The 19412-nt window shown below is 43.4% G+C and overlaps 1 protein-coding gene across 3 annotated transcripts in view; it reads left to right on the top strand.

Moving 5' to 3' along the window:
- The first annotated feature begins 5503 nt into the window (after positions 1 to 5503).
- Positions 5504 to 19412, top strand: part of LOC107381121 (fibroblast growth factor 14) — a 77505-nt gene continuing 63596 nt past the window's right edge. Inside the window, exon 1 of one of the 3 annotated variants that reach the window (XM_015952672.3) lies at positions 5504 to 6302. In XM_015952672.3, the coding sequence (XP_015808158.1) occupies positions 5624 to 6302 (679 nt within the window). In that variant the 5' untranslated portion in view covers positions 5504 to 5623. Of the gene's footprint in view, positions 6303 to 19200; positions 19333 to 19412 lie in introns of those variants that run through there. The other 2 variants (XM_070544182.1, XM_070544181.1) reach the window with 2 other exon arrangements.

The following is a 19412-nucleotide window of genomic DNA, read 5'->3' as shown; positions in this document are numbered from 1 at the left end:
TAAGGAGTCTAAACAATATCAGGTGTGTTCTGCAGGAACTGTTTGTTGCATCAGCTTCGCAGGTGCGAAAAAGGGTTAAAAAGGTTTTGACGATGTGTCAAAATCTTTGATGGTTAAAGAGGTTTGCTAAAGATGGCCGGTCTGAAGCTCGCTCTAGAACTGAAGAAATCTCCAGCGTGATTTGGTTTTAAGGAATTGATATTATGATTTTGTAGCCAACCAAAAGTTGACAAGTTTGAGGATATTACCAAGCATCTCAGAGACACACCCTCTTTGATCTGGAGACTCTGAATCTGGGCAAAAGGTTAACTATGTGCCATGCGTTAACTTAACTTTACTCTGTCCTTGTGTGAGTGCAAATGGTGATGACTTCGTCCAGTAAACATGCTAAGCATATATCATTAAGCACGGCTTAATGAACATTTCGTTGTTTTATAATTATTATAAGTAGCAATAAACAAACGTTTATTTAATGATTATCTTTAATTATAAAAATCTTCTTTTCTTCTGATATTCTGTGAATCGAGGAGTTTATTTCATGAGCTCCTCTGTAATGGACCTTGGAGGAGAGAATGTTATTGTTTATCTTTTATTATCTCTGTCAGGCTCTGACTCCAGCTGGTGTGAGGAAGGCAGGCTCTGATTTAAAGGGACTATGTGCAGACTTTCAGTCTCTTGTAAAGGAAAATAATGTAGGTTGACCAGGATGGGTTGACCTGGCTGTGGATTTGACCTGTGGGTCTCAAAAGCAGGCCATTTCGTGACGTTACAGTGGGGTACCTTTACCACCTCCTCAATCCTACAAGAAATCATGAAAAGAAAAGGAAAGTTACAAGGCAGCTTTGTTTGTAGCACATTTCAAACACAAACAATTCAAAATTATTTACAGAATCAAGAACAGCAAACAGTAACTCAAACAAAGAAATGTAGACTGAACAAACAGATAAAAGGTGAGCAGTTACAGTGCAGAAGGTGCAGCGTAAGAATGTTCATTCAAAGGCTGATGAATACATGAAGGTTTTTAGTTTTGATTTAAAAGTTTCTAGAGTTGGGGCACATTGAGTGCGTTTACATGCAGCCAGTAACCCTTTTAAAACCCAAATATTCACAATAACCCGGTTCCGCAACAAGTTGGGAGCAACATGGCGAGTAGCGGCACAGCACCACACTTTTGGAGTGACGAGGAAACCTGTCTTCATTGGTCTGGTGAAAAGTATGAACATTATGTCTTTTGTTGACGGCCGAAAGTACAGAGACAGGGAAGTATGACGTATATTGCGTCTTGACGTAGTCCATACGTCCTGCCGCTACCCCAACGTCTGCATTTAAATCGGGTTATGCAAGTTAGGGGTAACTCTTTCTATTTATGCTTGTAAACAGGTTATTCTGATCAACTCAGAAACCCGAATACCGACTTTACCCGATCATAACCCGGATATTGGCTGCATGTAAACGTAGTCAATTGAGGTCGTGAGGAAGCTGATTCCATCTGTGAGCAGCGTAGTAGCTAAAAGCAGCTTCACCCTGTTTGGTTCTGACCCGGTTCTACCAGCTGACCCAGAGCCCTGCTGGACTACAGGAAGGAAATATCATCCGGCCAGCTGCTAAATGGGACATTTTTGTTTGTAAACGGGAACGCCCCCTTCTTCTTATTCGCTCCTGAAATGTTACTTCACTTGCAATATTTCAAAATAACATATTTTCTCCACTCATCTATTTCTTCTCTGTCTTTTTTATAGTTATTGATCATCTGTGCTCACCCTACCATTTAGTGAGAGACAGTAACCCCCGCTAAGGCGTTTCTGTAGCAAAAGCAGAAATGCCCGCGGTTGGCTGGACCCTTCTCCAGGAAGGAGATCCGACACGTGTTCTGGCCCCATGCCATTTGAGTGATTTATGAACTAGTAGAAGTACTTTGAAATTGATTCTGTAGTTTATTGGTAACCAGGAAAAGAGAGCAAGAGAGAGTGGGGAGGAGAGAGAGAGAGAGAGAGAGAGAGAGAGAGAGAGAGAGAGAGAGAGAGAGAGAGAGAGAGAGAGAGAGAGAGAGAGAGAGAGAGAGAGAGATAAGGGTCACTAAATTAGGAAGCAGTAGCTCAGGAGGTAATCGGGTCGTCCAGTAATCAGAATGTTGCAGGTTCGATCCCGGTTCCGGTCAAAGAATGCTGCCGTTGTGTCCTTGGGCAAGACACTTAACCCATGCCTGCTGGTGGTGTTCGGAGGGCCCGGTGACGCCTGTGTATAGCAGACTCGCCCCAGAGCAGCTGTAGCTACATTGTAGTTCATCACCATCAGTGTGTGAATGTGTGTGTGTGTGAATGGATGAATGATGCACTGTAGTGTAAAGCGCTTTGGAGTCCTCTGACTCTGAAAGATGCTCTACAAGTGTGGGGCAGTGTGTCATTTCTGCTTCATTCAAGAGGAAAATAAAAACGCAAACTGCATGCACCCCAAAGAAAGTATCTTGGCCCTAGTAATCACTGACAAATCTATTCTTTTGAAGATTAAACTAACATTAAAAAAATTGCAAATGTTATTTATTAAAGAGACAAGGTGTAGTTTTTACCATTTTTCTCTGGAAATATCATGAAAATATTGTTGAAAATGAATCAAACGATGCCCAGTTGTTGAAAAATATTGGCAGCTTTGTAACGTATAACCACAAAATCAGGTCTAAAATACATGGAGTGGGTCCAAGGGTGTTTCTCAATGCCAAGGAACCTTGCCTTGATGTCTTGGCCCCGCCCCGGTTGCCTAGGAGATACGTCATCAGGAACCACCAAGACGTGCTCCAATGTTCATGTTCTATTGAGGCATGTGTTCTCCGTTTGTTAGCCGTTTAGCTAGCAAGGATACACGGGAGGTGTCTTGTAGCCTAGCCTTGGTCAAAAATTACCCACAATGCACCGCTGTATTTTCAAATGGACGGCGGATTAGAAGCCGGCAGCTACTTCGGGGGCAATTTTCAAGTTTAAAAGTAAGTCAGCTAATTTAAAACGGTTGTTTTTAGATTCAAAGAAGTTTTCTATTGTTGGTTAGTTGCTTAGTAGTTGCAGCTTCGGTGGCTAGCTGGTAGTAACTCGTTTACATATTTAATTTAACAAACATATACACAATTTAAAAAGTAAAAGTCTCGTTATATATTTATACTGAAACAAATACATATAAAATAAAATGTTATCTCCCGTGTCACGTGACGTTACGTGACTGCCGTGGAAGCAGCGGTCAAGTGATGCAAGTCTGTTCCATTTAACCATTTTCTTTGACCAAGGAAGGACAGTGTCCTTGTTAGCAAGGCACCTGGCCTCGCAAGACATCGCCTCGCAAGGCAAGGCGCCTTGACATTGAGAAACACCCATTGTTTTTCCTTCTACGGGAGCCCGTGACGACAAAACATCTTTACTGATTAGTAACAAACGATTACCAAACTTTCACCATTCATAAACGTTGTTTTATATGTTTATCTTTTTGCTCGTTGCCAGTGATTACATAAAGTCTGATGTCTTTGTCATTTTGCTGGAGGTTGCACTCAGTGATTTTTGACCCTAATGGCCTTCCGTTAGTAAGGTCTTACTCCAACACAAAAATACTGCTTGCTTGCAATGATTTAGGCATGTACGCAATCGCTATCGCTGGGGAAAATACACAGTCACTTTCAAACAGTCAAACAAGCAGAAAGATAGGAACAGATATGTTTTATTGCTTTTATGGAATAACATTGCATGGAAAATTTACATGCGATTAAATTACATAAAGTCAACATGTTTGACCAACCCCTTTTTTCAGTGTAGGGTATATGCTCCTCCTGCCATTTCCTGTTTAAAAAGAGCCTGTTGTTGGCCCCGTTCCAAATCTTCTAATGTGTGTTGGTTCCATCAATGAAAACTTTTGATGTTTGCTCTTCCGCTGTGAAAAAATTAAGTGTTTATGAGATTTGCAGATTAAGTTTAATTTATATTTACATACTTTTTATGAATCGCTGTTGCTTTTTAAGGCCTGCATCTTGTCCGATCATCTGGGGAGGACGTAATGACACTAAAGTCTTCCCTCTGCCTCAGGGTTTAGGGCTGATGCTGCTGCTTTAGAGGTAAATGAGACAGTTTGTGATTCAGATCGACCCCGCTCTGCACTATATTGACACGTAATCCAGTTTACTGCTTGTCGGTGTGTTTGACGGGTTTCTGGCGTGTGTGTGCGTGCGGAGAGGAGCTGGAGCAGCTTGTGTGGATTCAGCACTCTGGACAGCGCAAGCTCTGAATTCCAAATCACTGCAGCACTTGAGCTCAGCTTCAGCCTGCAGTCTACGACAGACATAAAACCGGATAAATCCCCAGTTAATCATCAACAAGCTGGTTTAATTCAACAGAAACTCTCAACAGCTGAAAGATTTTGTTGCATTTCACTAAAAATGCACCAATCAGATAAAGAAGCGACTAGAACGCCTTCAATGTTTCCACGGAGAGGCGCAACAGGTGTGCGCATTTGCAGTAAAACGCCGCATATGGCGGACAGGTTGAGCCGGACTCCTGTAGCCCATCAGCAGCAGGAAAACACAAATAGTTATTGTTTGGTTTAAATTGATGCCAGCCTCGCTGAAAAAGGACAGTAGAGTGGGAACCACGTGTCTATACTTACTGGACACCGATTCTCCCAGTAGGGCTGCAGCAAGACGTGCAAGAGAACCGGATGTGGGTTTTTATTTCAAAATAAGTCTTTTAAAAAAGTGTTACTAGATTCTGATTTGTTTTTAGGATGAATGCGGGAAATTGTATTAATTATGTGGTTATAAAGTATTTTTAAGCTGTCATTTTTAATGTGATAATTTGTTTTATCATTCATCACCAAATGGTAAAGCTTGAGTACTTTTTCAAACAGATAAAATCCACCAGCTCTTCACATCTGAAGCAGAAACAGCTGGTTGAAAAGATCGATTTGATTGACTGAGCTTTTATTTTGAAGTTGCAGACCGGAACAGATGTTTTGTGCATTACTATTATCTCTGTTGCTACTTGCGTATTGATAGTCGGAGCACCTTCTCCCACCTCTCCGTGCCTCGGTCGTTCCCGGGCAAGACTCGGAGCCCCGGATGGGACAGCGGGAACGCCGGTGCGCTTCTGCGTCTTTCCCGACAAGCTTCTGGAGAACAGGTCAAGGATTCCACCTTCCAACCGCAGCAGCTTCTTCTTTTATTATTATTCCCACTACTATCAAGGTGATGAAGAGTGGGAGGAGGAGGAGAGGAAGAGGAGACATCAGCAGCATCTTGGCGCATTGGAGCTTATGGATTATTGAGAAGTGAAGGACGAAGCTTGCTCAAAAATTCAAACGGACTTTTCTTTTTCCTCAGGAGCAGAAAAACACATAGTTGCATCTCCTGCAGTGATTTACCTGCCCGCTCCGACGCTGCGCGCGCGCACTCACACACGTCAGAGGCAAGCAGCGTGTGTGTGCACATCGTGTTTAAGTGTGTGTGTGTGTTTTGGACAGGAGCCCCCCTGCTGCAGTACTTTCCTGCTGCACGGGCAGAGTGATGCCACCGACTCGCTGACCGACGCTCGGCTTCCCCTCCTCCCCCCTGCCTCCTGGACGGACGGACGCATCGACCCCTGCCATCCTCACTAATATGCAATGGTTTTTTGTGCAGAAGCCGACAGCTGCCGCGTACTGCCGACTTCACGCTAGCGCCGCCGCATGCCTGTCCGCCGCTGCCGCTCCTCTTCCCGCGCCGCGCGGCACACGACGCCATTTGAAAAGGAGCGCTCGGGGTTTTTTCGCGCTGCCGGGCGGCAGCCGCAGCGACTCCGCAGCTGAGGAGCACCGGCGGCTGGGGCAGCCGGAGGCGGAGATCGGGGAGAAAACCGCCGCAGCGGTTGATCTTTTCCTGCCGCACGGGGGCGACGTCGACGCGGAGTACGTGAGGCTGCTGGTCTCTGAGCTTGTGGGCAAAGCGGGCGAGGGTCCGGGTGAGGAGCCGGACGTCCTGCTCCTCCTCCTGTCTATGGTGCAGATCTGGCACGTGCAGCTCCGCCGGACTGAGCCCGACAGCTGGCCGGCTCTGCTGGCATGCAAACAGGGGGGTGTAGCAGCCCCCATGCGGTGGGTGAATTTTAGGCTGCCGCATCCGGAGCGCCTCTTGTCCCCCACCACCTCCTCCTCCCCCCTCTTCAGCCCATCTCCCTCCTCCTCCTCCCCCGTCTCGGCCAAATCCATGCGGTTTATTTGGAACAACATTTTCAGCAAAGGATCGCATATGCTGCAGTGTCTTTGTGGCAAGAGCCTCAAGAAAAACAAGAACCCAACTGGTGAGTTTGGTGTGAGTGTGTGTGTGTGTGTGTGTGTTTCCTCTGCACTGTTGCTAGTGTTTCTCTGCAATCGCAGCTGTGCAGCAAGTGAGACCTCTATGGAGGAGGGGGTGGGGGTGAGGAAGGGAAGAAAGAGGAGGGAGGGGGATTTTGGAAATTTATTAACACACAGTAAATACATTTCATGAGTGGAAGAGATGCTGCAGAAAACCCTGCTCAGACTCCAGAATCCTGCAGGATATTAGGACTTCTGGTGTTAAATGGTTAAATGTTTCTGGTAAAGTGCTGAAAACGTCAGATAAAAGGCACGTTGTTCATTAAAAACTTAATCGCAGCAACTTTTTTCTTTAACCTGCTCGGCTTGTTGGTCTGAAGGCAGCTGTTCCTGCACACAGGAGACCACTGAGCAAATGAAACTTGGGCAAATATTTGTTTATCTGCTTTGATGGCAGCAGTGGAGTTGGAAATGGTCATGCATGCTGCTGTTGGAAAGGGTTGCTGCATTTGGGAGGCATGCTTTTTCAGGCACACCAGAGGAACCGGCCAATAAACAACCTCTGTCATCTTATGCTAGTTTGTTTGGCCTAATCCAAGTTCTCTCTCCTCAAACAAAGAAAATCTTTACTCTATATTAACTAATCGTTCTACGAAGCCAACTTTAAAACTTCTGCCTGACCTCCCATCCTCCTGATCCGTTAGCAAAAGGAAGCAGCTTTCCAGATTGGAGCAGATTAATTTCAAGCCAGAAAGTTTAAGCTGCCTGCTGCTACGAAGCACCCATCAACCTAAACCTTCCTATGAAACGGCGAACACCAATCTGAGGCTGTCTGCTTTACCACACCAGAATTACTGGAGTGACTCGTTCCCCAGTGAGAAGGAAACATAACTGTAAGATGAGGCCAGCTTTTAACAGCATGTCTTCTTTTTTCCTTTAACAGTTTGATTTGTCCTGTGTGAGTCATTACGGAGCTCTGTCCTTTGGGTTTGGAGCTAATGTCGGCCAGCGCACAAACACAGCAGGCAAACTAAAAGTTATGGAACTAGGATTGGGACAAAATTACATGTAGTACCAAGCTTTGTAACCTGTAACATGTTTTGTAACAGTAACTTTCGTTTTGTAACTTGCAGAAAACAGTCAATGTACAAGTTTCAAATCACACTTCTCAGTCTACAGTTACAAAACTTAAGTCAAGTACAAAACATTTTGTCCCAATTCTAGCTTCCTTCCCAAAGAACCAATGACAGGCTTTGTCTGACCAGCCAATCATGAGTCTTGGATTCATGTCAAAGACAATTCCTGTTGGAAGCAAACTAGAATTGGGACAAAATATTTTGTACTTGTAGACTGAGATTTGTGTTTTGAAAGTTGCGATTTCAAACTTGTACCTTGATTTTTTTCCTGCATGTTACTAGATAAAATTTTCATGTTACGTACCAAAGTTACATGTTACAAAATGAAGGTTACGTGTTACAAAACGTGAATTACATGCTACAAAACAAAAGTTACAGTTACAAAACATGTTACAAGTTACAAAACTTGGTATAATTTAAATGTCATATTGTCCCAATCCTAGTTCCATCAAAATTCAGCACCACGGACAGCTCTACCCACCTAAGTGACGCATCATCTGGAATTTAATCTGAAACAAGATTTGGTCTAAAAATCAACTGGTTAGGATTTGTTGTTGTTTAAAACATCAACACAATGTAAAGGGGGAAGTTTTATAAATAAAAACCCTGTATGTTACAAGCCGCTTATCATCAGGGTTAACTCAAACGATAATGGCATGAATAAATCAATGCTACATATTTCTTGTGTTTATACATTTTTAGCCACACTCAAGGGTGTGATCTATAAGAATTCTACAGTGAAATCACAAAACGGTCTAATGTCTCAATCATGTTGGATGGGAGGTTACTAATCAAGTCTTTTTTAGTAAACTGGTTCAAGTCTAAGTTTCAAGTCACTGGTGTAAAAGTCAAGAAAAGAAATGTTCAGTTCAAGACATTTAGCATTTTTTCAAGTTAAGTTAAAAGTCATAAATTTAATGACTCAAGTCTGACTCGAGTCCAAGTCGTGATTCATGATGAAGTTATTATGCACTACACTTTCAGAATACGTCAGATTCCACAGTTAAGATCAGGCCGGACAGAAAGTTGAACTTGAAAGCGGTATAAAACATTCAGAAACTTTAAAATAAACGTCACGTGCAGATTTAGTGGAACTATTAAAAAAAGTACGTGATTCCCCGTGGAACGTCTTTACAGGAGGTAAACAGAACAACAAAATAAACCAGACATTCTGAAAACCTGCTGCTCTTTTTGTGTATGACATCCTGAAACCCCACGTGGTCTTGCAGTTCTCCAGTTACTCTTCTGCTGCCTCAGTTCGTTCTTCTTTCTTGGGTAAAAAATGCAACGCCTGAATGTCTTCCACCATGCTGTGCTAATGGTTAGTTTCTACTAGCCAAGACATGCTCTGTTCTCTACTTCCATGAATAATAAGACTTGCTGTAGGAGAGACTTGCCTTTTCTGACCCAGCCTGTTACCCATCAACTTAACTGTTACAGAGGATGATGAAGAAAACTTCCATGTTCATGTTGGTGCAGCTCAACGTGACTTTGGTGTTTAAAAAAAGAACAAATATTCTTAGTGAGCGAAGCCTTTAAAACACCTTTGATGTGGCTAATGAGTCTCGTACATCTCTGTGGAGGTTTGTCTCACGCTTCTTTACACAACGGTTTTAAATCCGGACACACTGGTGTGTTTTCCAGCAGGTACAGCCTGTTAAAGGTCAAAGGTCAGACATTCTCCTTCAGGATGTTCTGCTAGAGAGCAGGATGTATGGTTTTGTTAGTTACAGCAGGTGGTCCTGAAGCAGCAGAGCAGCCTCAGACCATCACACTACCCCCTCCGTGTTTAACTGTTGCCATGATGTATTTTCACATAATTATTTTTCACCAGTTGTAACGAGACACACACTTTCCAGAAAGTTCAAAATTTGTCCCATCAGTCGCTAGAGCATGTGACCAACATGTTTTTCTGGCAGATGTGAGATGGACCTTTGCGTTGGTCGTGGAACCCCCCTATGGATGTCTCCTCTTAGGGAGGCAAATCTTCTATGACCTACTTGTAGCCGTTGTCGATAATAGATAAAAACTATGAAGTTCATGTAACACAAAGAATGTTTATTAAAACATTTTTAAGCAGACATGGATGTCACACCAGAATCCGATAAAAGCGACAGAATTTTTTCCTAAATTCAGTATTTTTCTGTTTTTATTTTTCTGATTTCCCCATTTCTACTCTAACCATGTTTATTAACCCAAAAAGTGCTTAGTTAAAAAGTGAATGAAAAATAATTGAACAACTCCACAGAACTCAAAAAGAAAAGGTGTCACGTGACCCGGCTCTAGTGCAAAGATGGACCTTATGTTGGTTTCAAAATGGTAAATGACGTAAATTCACATTGTGTCTTCTAGGGTTCCACAACCTCCCAAGGTGCTTTACAACTAACTAATCATCCACCCACTCACGTACACATTCAACCTTAACCCTAATCACCAGCAGGCAAGGAGGGTTGAAGTGTTTTGCCCAAGGACACAACAACTGTGACCGATGGGAGTGAACCTACAACTCTCACGTTAGAGGCCAGGCACCTAACCCCTCAGTCTATTAGTCATTTCTTCTAAATCATGAGTAGACCAGTGCCAGACCAAAGGTCAAAGAGCATTACATCCTTGATGTTCTGGGATCTGTTGTAGACTAGACTAGACTAGACTAGACTAGACTAGACTAGAATAGAATAGAATAGAATAGAATAGAATAGCCCTTAAATGCCATTATGAAATAAGAGAGCATTCACGGATCCATCAGTTACAGGAAGTGGCCCATGACCTGAAGCAGCAGAGCAAGCCCAGACCATCATACCACCACCATGTCTGAGTGTTGGGTGACTAGATCCCAAGCTGTTCAGTCCTCTGTCTGAAACTGTAGATTGGTCACAAAGTCTTAAAATATGTTAAAAACCATGAACCTAAAACCATAGCTGCATGGAGGCACAAACTTCCATACATAAGGAGAACTAGACCGTGAGCTTTCCACAAGATGGCTAATCAGCAACAGTGTTCTTCCTTGCTCCGCGTAGGGGTGGGACCGGCTATGCAAGCATACCAGCTATCCTGCCACCCAATAGGCAAACCTGTCCAAGATCAGCAAAACACACGAGATGAGCTTTAGCATAATTATGGAAAGCTGAGTTTGTCAGCCTACCTCCTTTTTCCTTAAGTATGATGAAACCATCAAGTAGACACACAACAGGAACAACAAGCAGCAAAAGAACAGCAAAGGCTTTATTTTCCCTTCCAGAACACCACAGTCTGCTGTTTGTGAAGTGACTCTTCACTAGTTATGTAAATTTTTCTCCCAGCTCTGCTCAGATTTCCTTTTATGTTCCTCTGTGCTGATTTGATGAGCTAGCTTGAAGCAGGACTTGCAGGAATTATGAGATAATGTGTGCTGCGTGATGCACAAAACTTTACAACATTACTTCTGCACTAAAGATGCTCACTAATGACTTTTAGACTCCAATATCTTAATCTAACCAATATCTTTTAGTGAATATTTAAAACTTTACAATTTTTCTGAATGGCCTATGTGTGAAGAAATAGTTTGATGAGCTATTAACTGAGCTAAGGAAAGCCAAGACCAAACAGCATCCTAAGATAGCTCCAATTTCTAAAATTTCACAGTGAACATGCATTGCTGATTAAGAAATGTTCATTAGTGTTAGTTTTATAATTTATTGATATTTTGGTGTGAAAGTGTTGAGATTCCTGCAGGAGTTGACCCCTGGTCTCACCAGAAGTGCTACATTAGTTGGCTTGTGAATTTTCTCTAATACGAGGCTGTTTTAAACAATTTGTGCAATTGTTTGAAATGAACAGGAAGAAGAGTAAATGTACATGTTACGCTCCTCTGTTCCATTGGCCTGGCCTTGAGTGTGCCGAGTGACTGCAGGACAAAAGCCTCCTTGGTGCAGCTTCACCCTGTGGCATTTTGGTGAGGCCTTTGGAGGCTGATTTAAAAAAAAATACTCAAATTCCAAAATGTGTTCAGTCTCAATTTTAGGTTGCGGTCCCATGAGCCTTGTCGCAACATAAATGGGGGCTCGTCTGGGATTTTAGGCCCTTTAACCAGCACTTTGTCACAGTAAGAAATGAATTAAAATTATGAATTATTTCTTTAAACATGTTATTTAAATGTTACATTTATTGAAAATCTTTCCAATTGAAGAATAAAATGGACCTAAATCAGTAGTCTTTGAGATTTAGTAGCTGGGTTGGGTTAGCAACAACCTGACTCCAGGTATCTGCTGCTGCTCTGCTGCATACTGCTGCAGATGTCTACAAACAAACAGTATGGTGGGGTCATTCTGAACCCCACTTGATCATGAGCATGCTACCCGCTAGCATTAGCATTAGCCAATCTGCTTGTTCTCTCTTGATCCCAAACTTTGGACCTTTCCTGCCTTTTAAAATTGTTCGTGTGTTTGCTGGTTTTTCCATTTTCCTCTACAGCACCTAGATTACCATATTGTGGACCAGTAGAATATGTTCAGGTTGTGGTGCGCACATTTAACAAAGCCTCAAATCAGTAAAACATGATACCAGACTCCTACTCCACAAACACACTTCCTGTTTGAAAATTGTACCGAATGGAGAGAGTGTCTAGCGGACTGAGAGGACGGTGTTGCAGCAGTGACTGACAGAACCCCCCGCTGCCACAGCTTAAAGATTTTCCTTTCTGACCTGTATCATTTGTCATCAGCTCATGAGTGGCTGAGCCAGCCAGGTGTGTGGCTGAGACTCTGCTGCAATCCAGTGTGGAGCAGCCATGTCAGAAATACTGACTAATGTAAAAAATCATCTCCCATCCAACAGTGATATAGTTGATCAGCAAAAAAAGTTTATTTCAGGATGATTTTCTCGTCAATGATTGGATCCTGATCCGTCTTTCAAACAGTTCGTTTGCCTGTCCCTCTCCCTTCTCCACATAACTCTGTGTGCACCCCTCTCAGCTTGGAACAGCCAAACAGGAAGTGAAGCAGAGCTGAGCTAGCTATGTTAGCTTGCATACTAAATTGTTACACTGTTACGTGGGACTCCAGAGGCGGCTGATGGGTATCGGCTGTCCAAGCGAACTGTGGCTCCTGGAGAGGACGGTCCATCAGATAGTCGAACCTCAGATTCAGGAGGAACGATGTGGTTTTGTCCTGTCCGTGGAACATGCGGACCAGTTCTGTACCATTAGGGGGGCCCTGAAGGGGGCATGGGAGTTTGCCCAACCAATCTACATGTGTTTTGTGGATTTGGAGATGGATTTAGGAAGCAGCCTAAAGCCCAATTTATATTTCTCCATCTGCGTCGGGACGGACGCACGCTACGCCATTATCCGTCCTTTCGAGGGCTCTCTGACAGGCTCACAAGGATGTACGGAGTCGAGCTCTCTTTTAATAATAATAATAATAATAATAATAATAATAATAATAATAATAATAAATCGAACTTATATAGTGTTTTTTAAGACACTCAAAGACGCTTTCACACACTCCCACATTCACACACTGCTAGTGATGGTAAGCTACTTTGTAGCCACAGTCACCCTGGGGCGGTCTGACAGAGGCGAGGCTGTCATTTGGCGCCGTCGGCCCCTCTGACCACCACCAAACATTAAGAGAGCCGAGGATATCTAGTGGCAGACATGGAGCAGCTTGAAGAATACCTCGCAGAAAAACTCTAGAAAGATAGATGTTTTATTCCACCGTGACTGGAGGAGTGAAAAGACATTCAGTAAGCATTTTCTTCGTGGACAGAAATGACTGGAAATGTGGGTTTAGAGGTGGCGAGCGCATGAAGAGGTGGAGAAGGATGAGGGACAAATTTGTCTGCGTTAAAATACAAAACACACAATCTTGACACACTATCTTGGACCGAATGCATGACAGGATACCACACAGCAGCGCTACGCCCTCTGCTGTCCTGGTGGGGAATTGCTTTTCAACACTCCCCAGGAGATGAAGTATGAGGGCAAATTGTTTCCATCTGTGCACGTCTCTCCCTCATGGAGCTGATGAAGTACAAATTAGGCTTAAGCAGAGAGGCCCAGACTTCCTTCTCCCCAGCCACTTGGACCAGCTCCTCCGGGGGAATTCCAAGGTGTTCCCTGGCCAGGTGAGAGACATAAAGCAATTTCCAGGTAGTATCATTTCTAGTCACATCTGTGTAGCTGGGCTCAATCACTCAGTTTTCAGACCTCTTCCCCCACTGGACTGGTCTGCTTTGGGCTGAGGTGGTCCAACACGCCCACTGCTAACTGATTGGCCATCTGAAATTCAAGTCCACCTTAAGGGGGAGCCTCTGATTGGGGGTAGAATCAGGGGCGCAGATGGGATTTTCAAACTGGGGGGACAAAGTTCCAATGTACCCTCCCCCAAACACATGCACGCACACACACACACACACACACACACACACACACACACACACACACACACACACACACACACACACACACACACACACACACACACACACACACACACACACACACACACACGCCCCCCACCCCCTTCCGCTCTGACAGTCTGGTCCGCCAGGCTTTACTCGTTTTCTGGGGGAAACCCTGGGTACCTCTTATCCAATAGCGATGGCAGATTTTGATTCAAATGCAGTGCAGAGTTTTTGCCTGACAACGGCACAACACTGACAGTTTTAGGCAGAAAATTCAAATTTGAACTAAAATGCACTAAAGTGCTAAATTATTGACTACACGTGTCTGCAGCACGATTAGACACATTTATATAGTTGATCAGGAAACAAAAGTTGATTTGGGGGTGACTTGCTGTTTAAAAAAAGTTCTTAAACAAATGCAGACAAAAAAAACTTCCAAAAAGTTTTGATTACTTTTAATTACAAATCTATGCAATTGACTAACAATCACATGCAGCATATCTTCCAGTTTTTGTCCCTTACTTCCAGTGGACACCGACCAATCACCGCTCTGTGTAAACAAGACACACACACACACACACACACACACACACACACACACACACACACACACACACACACACACACACACACACACACACACACACACACACACACACACACACACACACACACACACAGCATTTAGGGATACGACAAGCGGAGCTAAGCTGACTCAGGTTTTATCTTTTATTATTTTGGTCCAGCTGTCGATCAGAAACACGTTTTGTCATCGGCGACTGGTTCTTGTTCTGAGTCGGGAATAATCCAGCCTGAATGGAGCGTTAGTGTTAAAAAGAATAATACAGGCGGTTACTCCAAAGCTTTTGTGCCAGATTGTATCTGCAGACGTTTCACCTTTTATAGCTATGTATGCGTGCGCTCCCATTCATGCACTTGTCTGCTGGCGGTCCTCGGAGGATTGCCATTAAAGCGTCTCACTCTATATTTTATTTAAACTGTAGAGTATGGCGGTGGGGTTGGTGCCTGCTCACATCTGTTTCTGGAAGAGAATGGCCCACATTTGCACACATTCTCTGTATAAAACATACTTGATTTAAACACAAAATGAGTTTATTTTAATAGTTTTACTGGAGAAATGTGCATTTCTCTTGCAGCGGTTTCACTTCAGAGCTGCGTGATGTTTCTAAAGATGATGAGTTGACAAAAGAGCAACCGTCACTGTGACGTCTGTCCTCTGAAACCACCCTTAGGGGTTCGGTTTTGGTGTGTGTGTGTGCTCATTAGTTCATGGCCTCACTGTCCAAACACACTGAGTCTGCAGGAAGTCGACTTTGCCAGTTGGATCTGCTTTTTCCTGAACTCATCACATGTGTCAACCGTAGCAGAAACAAACAGCACGGTCGTAAAGGTCGCCTTACATAAACACACAAGTAAATCTGAAATAGTTAAGACTGGACCATTTGATGCTTTTTCTTTAAACTGAGTTGCGAAATAACCAGAGGTGTGGACTCTAGTCACAAGACTTGGACTCGAGTTATTATTTTAATAACTTCTGACTTGACTTGATAAAATCTATAAAGTCTTACGACTTGACTCGGACTCGAACGTCAATGACTTGCGACTTGAATCAACTTGCATCTGTTGACTTGATGATAACTTGAGCATATTTGATATTTTAGCACAAAAGTGGCACGACATGAAAAAAATCATAAGTTATTCTTCGTTCTGGGTTTGATTTACTGCTAAATGCAGCAGCACTTTGTTTATAATCAGTTTCAGTTTCTGCTGTTTGAGCAAATAATTGAAGCTTTATTTCTGGAATTTATTCATTATCATCATCATTAAATATAAGCTGGATAGATGACTTGATTATGACTTGAAAATTCAAAGTTAAGGACTTGACTTGGACTTCCAGATCATTGACTTAGACTCAACTTGAACTTTGTTGCCTTTGACTTGGACTTGATTGGAAAGACTTGTGACTTCCATTTTTGGTTCTTTTTTAAAACACAGATAAGGTTTTTATTTACCTTGCTGACGTTTCGCTTGTGGCTGCAAACATCTTCAGAGCTGACGCTGATGGTGGCGTCACTTCCTACTCTGTTTATCCGCAGGCAGGAGAGGACGTTGTCGCCCTCTGTTGCCCGCTCTCCCCTCTCCGATGATGCAGTCCCATGCGCGATCCAACGAGTAAACTCCATCGTCTCTGTTCATGGTCCCACATCCACGTCTCCTTATTTCTATGGCTAGATAGATAGATAGATAGATAGATAGATAGATAGATGATAGATAGATAGATAGATAGATAGATAGATAGATAGATAGATAGATAGATGATAGATAGATAGATAGATAGATAGATAGATAGATAGATAGATAGATAGATAGATAGATAGATAGATAGATGATAGATAGATAGATAGATAGATAGATAGATAGGTAGGTAGGTAGGTAGATAGATAGATAGGTAGGTAGGTAGATAGATAGATAGATAGATAGATAGATAGATAGATAGATAGTTAGATAGATAGATAGATAGATAGATAGATAGATAGATAGATAGATAGATAGATAGATAGATAGATAGATAGATAGATAGATAGATTTATCACTGTTTCAAAGCAAGAATCAATACATTTTCATGCATTTAATCTGCTGAGTTTATGTATACAATTTCTCAAGACAGCTTGAAGAGAGTTAACTTGTTAATATTTTACAGGAGAATAAATCCATCCATCCATCCATCCATCCATCCATCCATCCATTTTCATCCACTTATCCGGAGTCGGGTCTTGGGAGCAGCAGCCTAAGTTGAGAGGCCCAGACTTCCCACTCTCCAGCCACTTGGGCCAGCACTTCCGGGGAAATCCCAAGGTGTTCCCTGGCAGGGTGAGAGACATAGTCCCTCCACTGTGTCCTGGGTCTCCCTTTAGGCCTCCTCCTGGTTGGACGTACCTGGAAAACCTCACCAGGAAGGTGTCCAGGAGGCATCCTGACCAGATGCCAGAGCCACCTCAACTGGCTCCTCTCGATGTGGAGGAGCAGCGAATCTACTCCGAGCCCCTCCCGGATGACCGAGCTTCTCAACCGATCTCCAAGGGAGAGCCCAGCCACTCTGCAGAGAAAACTCATTTCGGCTGCTTGTATCTGCAATCTCGTTCTTTCGATCACTACCCAAAGCTCGTGACCATAGGTGAGAGTAGGAAAGTAGATCCACCGGTAAATCGAGAGCTTCGCCTTCTGACTCAGCTCTCTCTTCACCACGACAGACCGGTACAACACCCGCATCACTGCAGATGCAGCATCAATCCGCCAAGGAGAATAAATATTGAGATATGTATCTTTTATCAGAATTCAGCTAAGATATATCGAGATATACATTTTGGTCCATATTGCCCAGCCCTAATCAGGACTAAAACAGCTGATATTAATTAGGACTGATAGAAGCCTGTCACCCTTTCAGGTGAGCTGGGTCCCCCTTAGCTCCCCCATGATTCAAACCCTGTATCTGAGTCTGGATCGGGAGGTAATGTCAGATTCCGATTGAGTCTGAAACCACGTGTTCGGATCTGGACATCCCTAGGAGGAGTTTTATCTCAAACCGCTGTTTTTGTTGTTTTAAAAATTTTATTCATGGTAAATAGCCTGTATTTGATATAGAGCCTTCTAGAGTCCTGGAACCCCCCAAGGCGCTTTACAACACTATCAGTCATTCACCCATTCACACACACATTCACACACTGGTAGGGATGAGCTACGATGTAGCCACAGCTGCCCTGGGGCGCACTGACAGAGGCGAGGCTGCCGAGCACAGGCGCCACCGGTCCCTCCGACCACCACCAGCAGGCCACGTGGGTTAAGTGTCTTGCCCAAGGACACAACGACAGCGACAGACTGAGCGTGGCTCGAACCTGCAACCTTCCGATTACGGGGCGAGTACTTAACTCCTGTGCCACCGTCACCCAGTTTATTGGCTATTTGATGTATCAAAAACTATTTACAGCCCTGTAATTGGTTCAAGCTACATACGTGAGAAAAGTGGGCGATTCCTTGGGCCCATGGGCAAACAGGTGAATATTTTGACACAACACAGGAGTTAACCCATCACCTGTTGAATAGGGTTAGATGTCGATCAAAAGTCTGAAGCTAATAGAAGGACGATAACGGAGGTTGTGACTGATTTTTGGACCCTTGTGGATGTAAAAGACTGTTCTGTCCATTAGGCTTCAAGCATTATTTAGCATATCTGAGCGGTTTGACAAAAGTGTTTACTGTCTACATTTGTGGTTGTATCCATGTTGCAAAAAAACACAGATTTGACCCAGATAAACGTTGTTTAACGCCCATGATGCATTACACACCAGTGGGTTAATGATCATCAAGATAGCAGGAAACTTCAAGTTCCATTTGTGCATTTTTTTTAATATTGCAAGGTTAATTAATATTTGCAAAGTGAAATTTTATCCAAACCATGCAGCTCTATCTCCAACCCCTCCCAAAGTACGACACCATGAACTCGCCTTGAGTCGAGCGTGTATTTTAGTCGATCTAAAGCAACATCCTAGAGTTTTTAACACATGAATCTTTCACACTCGTTTAAGTGATTCTTGAGGTTGAAACTTCAGATTCTAGGTTCCCTAGGTGGAGCGCTCTTCCTGCTTCATGGCTGTTGGCTGTCTACTCTCCCGATAGCGAATATAAAGGCTAGCAGTTAAAAAGTCAATAAAAAGCTCAAGAAGAAGAAGAAAAGGGAGAATTTAGCTTTTATTTTGTTCGCATCATGGCAGAGTCCGGAAGTAATTTAAAACATTTACAGTTTGATAAGTGAAACTTATAAAGAGGAACTTTCTGTTTCTTGACAGACGACAGGATAATTTTGGAGATGATGCAACGAGCCAGAGATGGTGTGTGTGTGTGTGTGTGTGTGTGTGTGTGTGTGTGTGTGTGTGTGTGTGCAGGCATGTGTGTGTTTGGACAGCTCTAGCTGCAGGTATCTGCCATGAGGGGACGAGTGCTGACTGTTTTCTTTCCAAGGGCACTTAGGAGGCAGCAGGGCATCAAAGGCTGCGCTGAGGATGGTTTTCACACAACGACCGATAAGAGCCAGAGAAACACTCATGTTTGTTTCTGACTCCATGAATAAAAGCTGTTTAATGAGCGAGTTTAACGATTATAGGTTTGAAGATGCGAATCCCAGACACAAGCTGATATCTGCACTCTCCTTGTTGTTCCTCTCAGTCACACACACTCGAGCTGACTTTTAGTCTTACCTCGTCTGCGGCAACCTCTCGCCTGATGACAGCTCTGCATGACATAATCGCCCTATCTGTTTGACTCGCGGTGAGTGTTGCTGTCCACGTTTGAGGCCTCGACAGGGGAGATGAGTTAGGAAGCGTTTTCAGAGGAAGGGAAACGGACCAACGTTTACAGGTGTGTGTTTGAGTCATGGACTTTGAGTCGATACTGCAGGTAGCAGAGAAGAGAATAAGGGTTGCTTTGGGTAAAGCTGAAGCAGGTAAGCTGCTCTTTTGACCAGCACTACAGATGTGGGCATATTCTTAAAGACATGGAGACAGATTTTAAAAGAACAAACTC

Source organism: Nothobranchius furzeri, chromosome 14 (assembly GCF_043380555.1).
Source record: "Nothobranchius furzeri strain GRZ-AD chromosome 14, NfurGRZ-RIMD1, whole genome shotgun sequence".
NCBI lineage: Eukaryota > Metazoa > Chordata > Actinopteri > Cyprinodontiformes > Nothobranchiidae > Nothobranchius > Nothobranchius furzeri.
The sequence above is the reverse complement of the archived record's forward strand: the minus strand, read 5'-3'. Positions and strand labels throughout refer to the sequence as shown.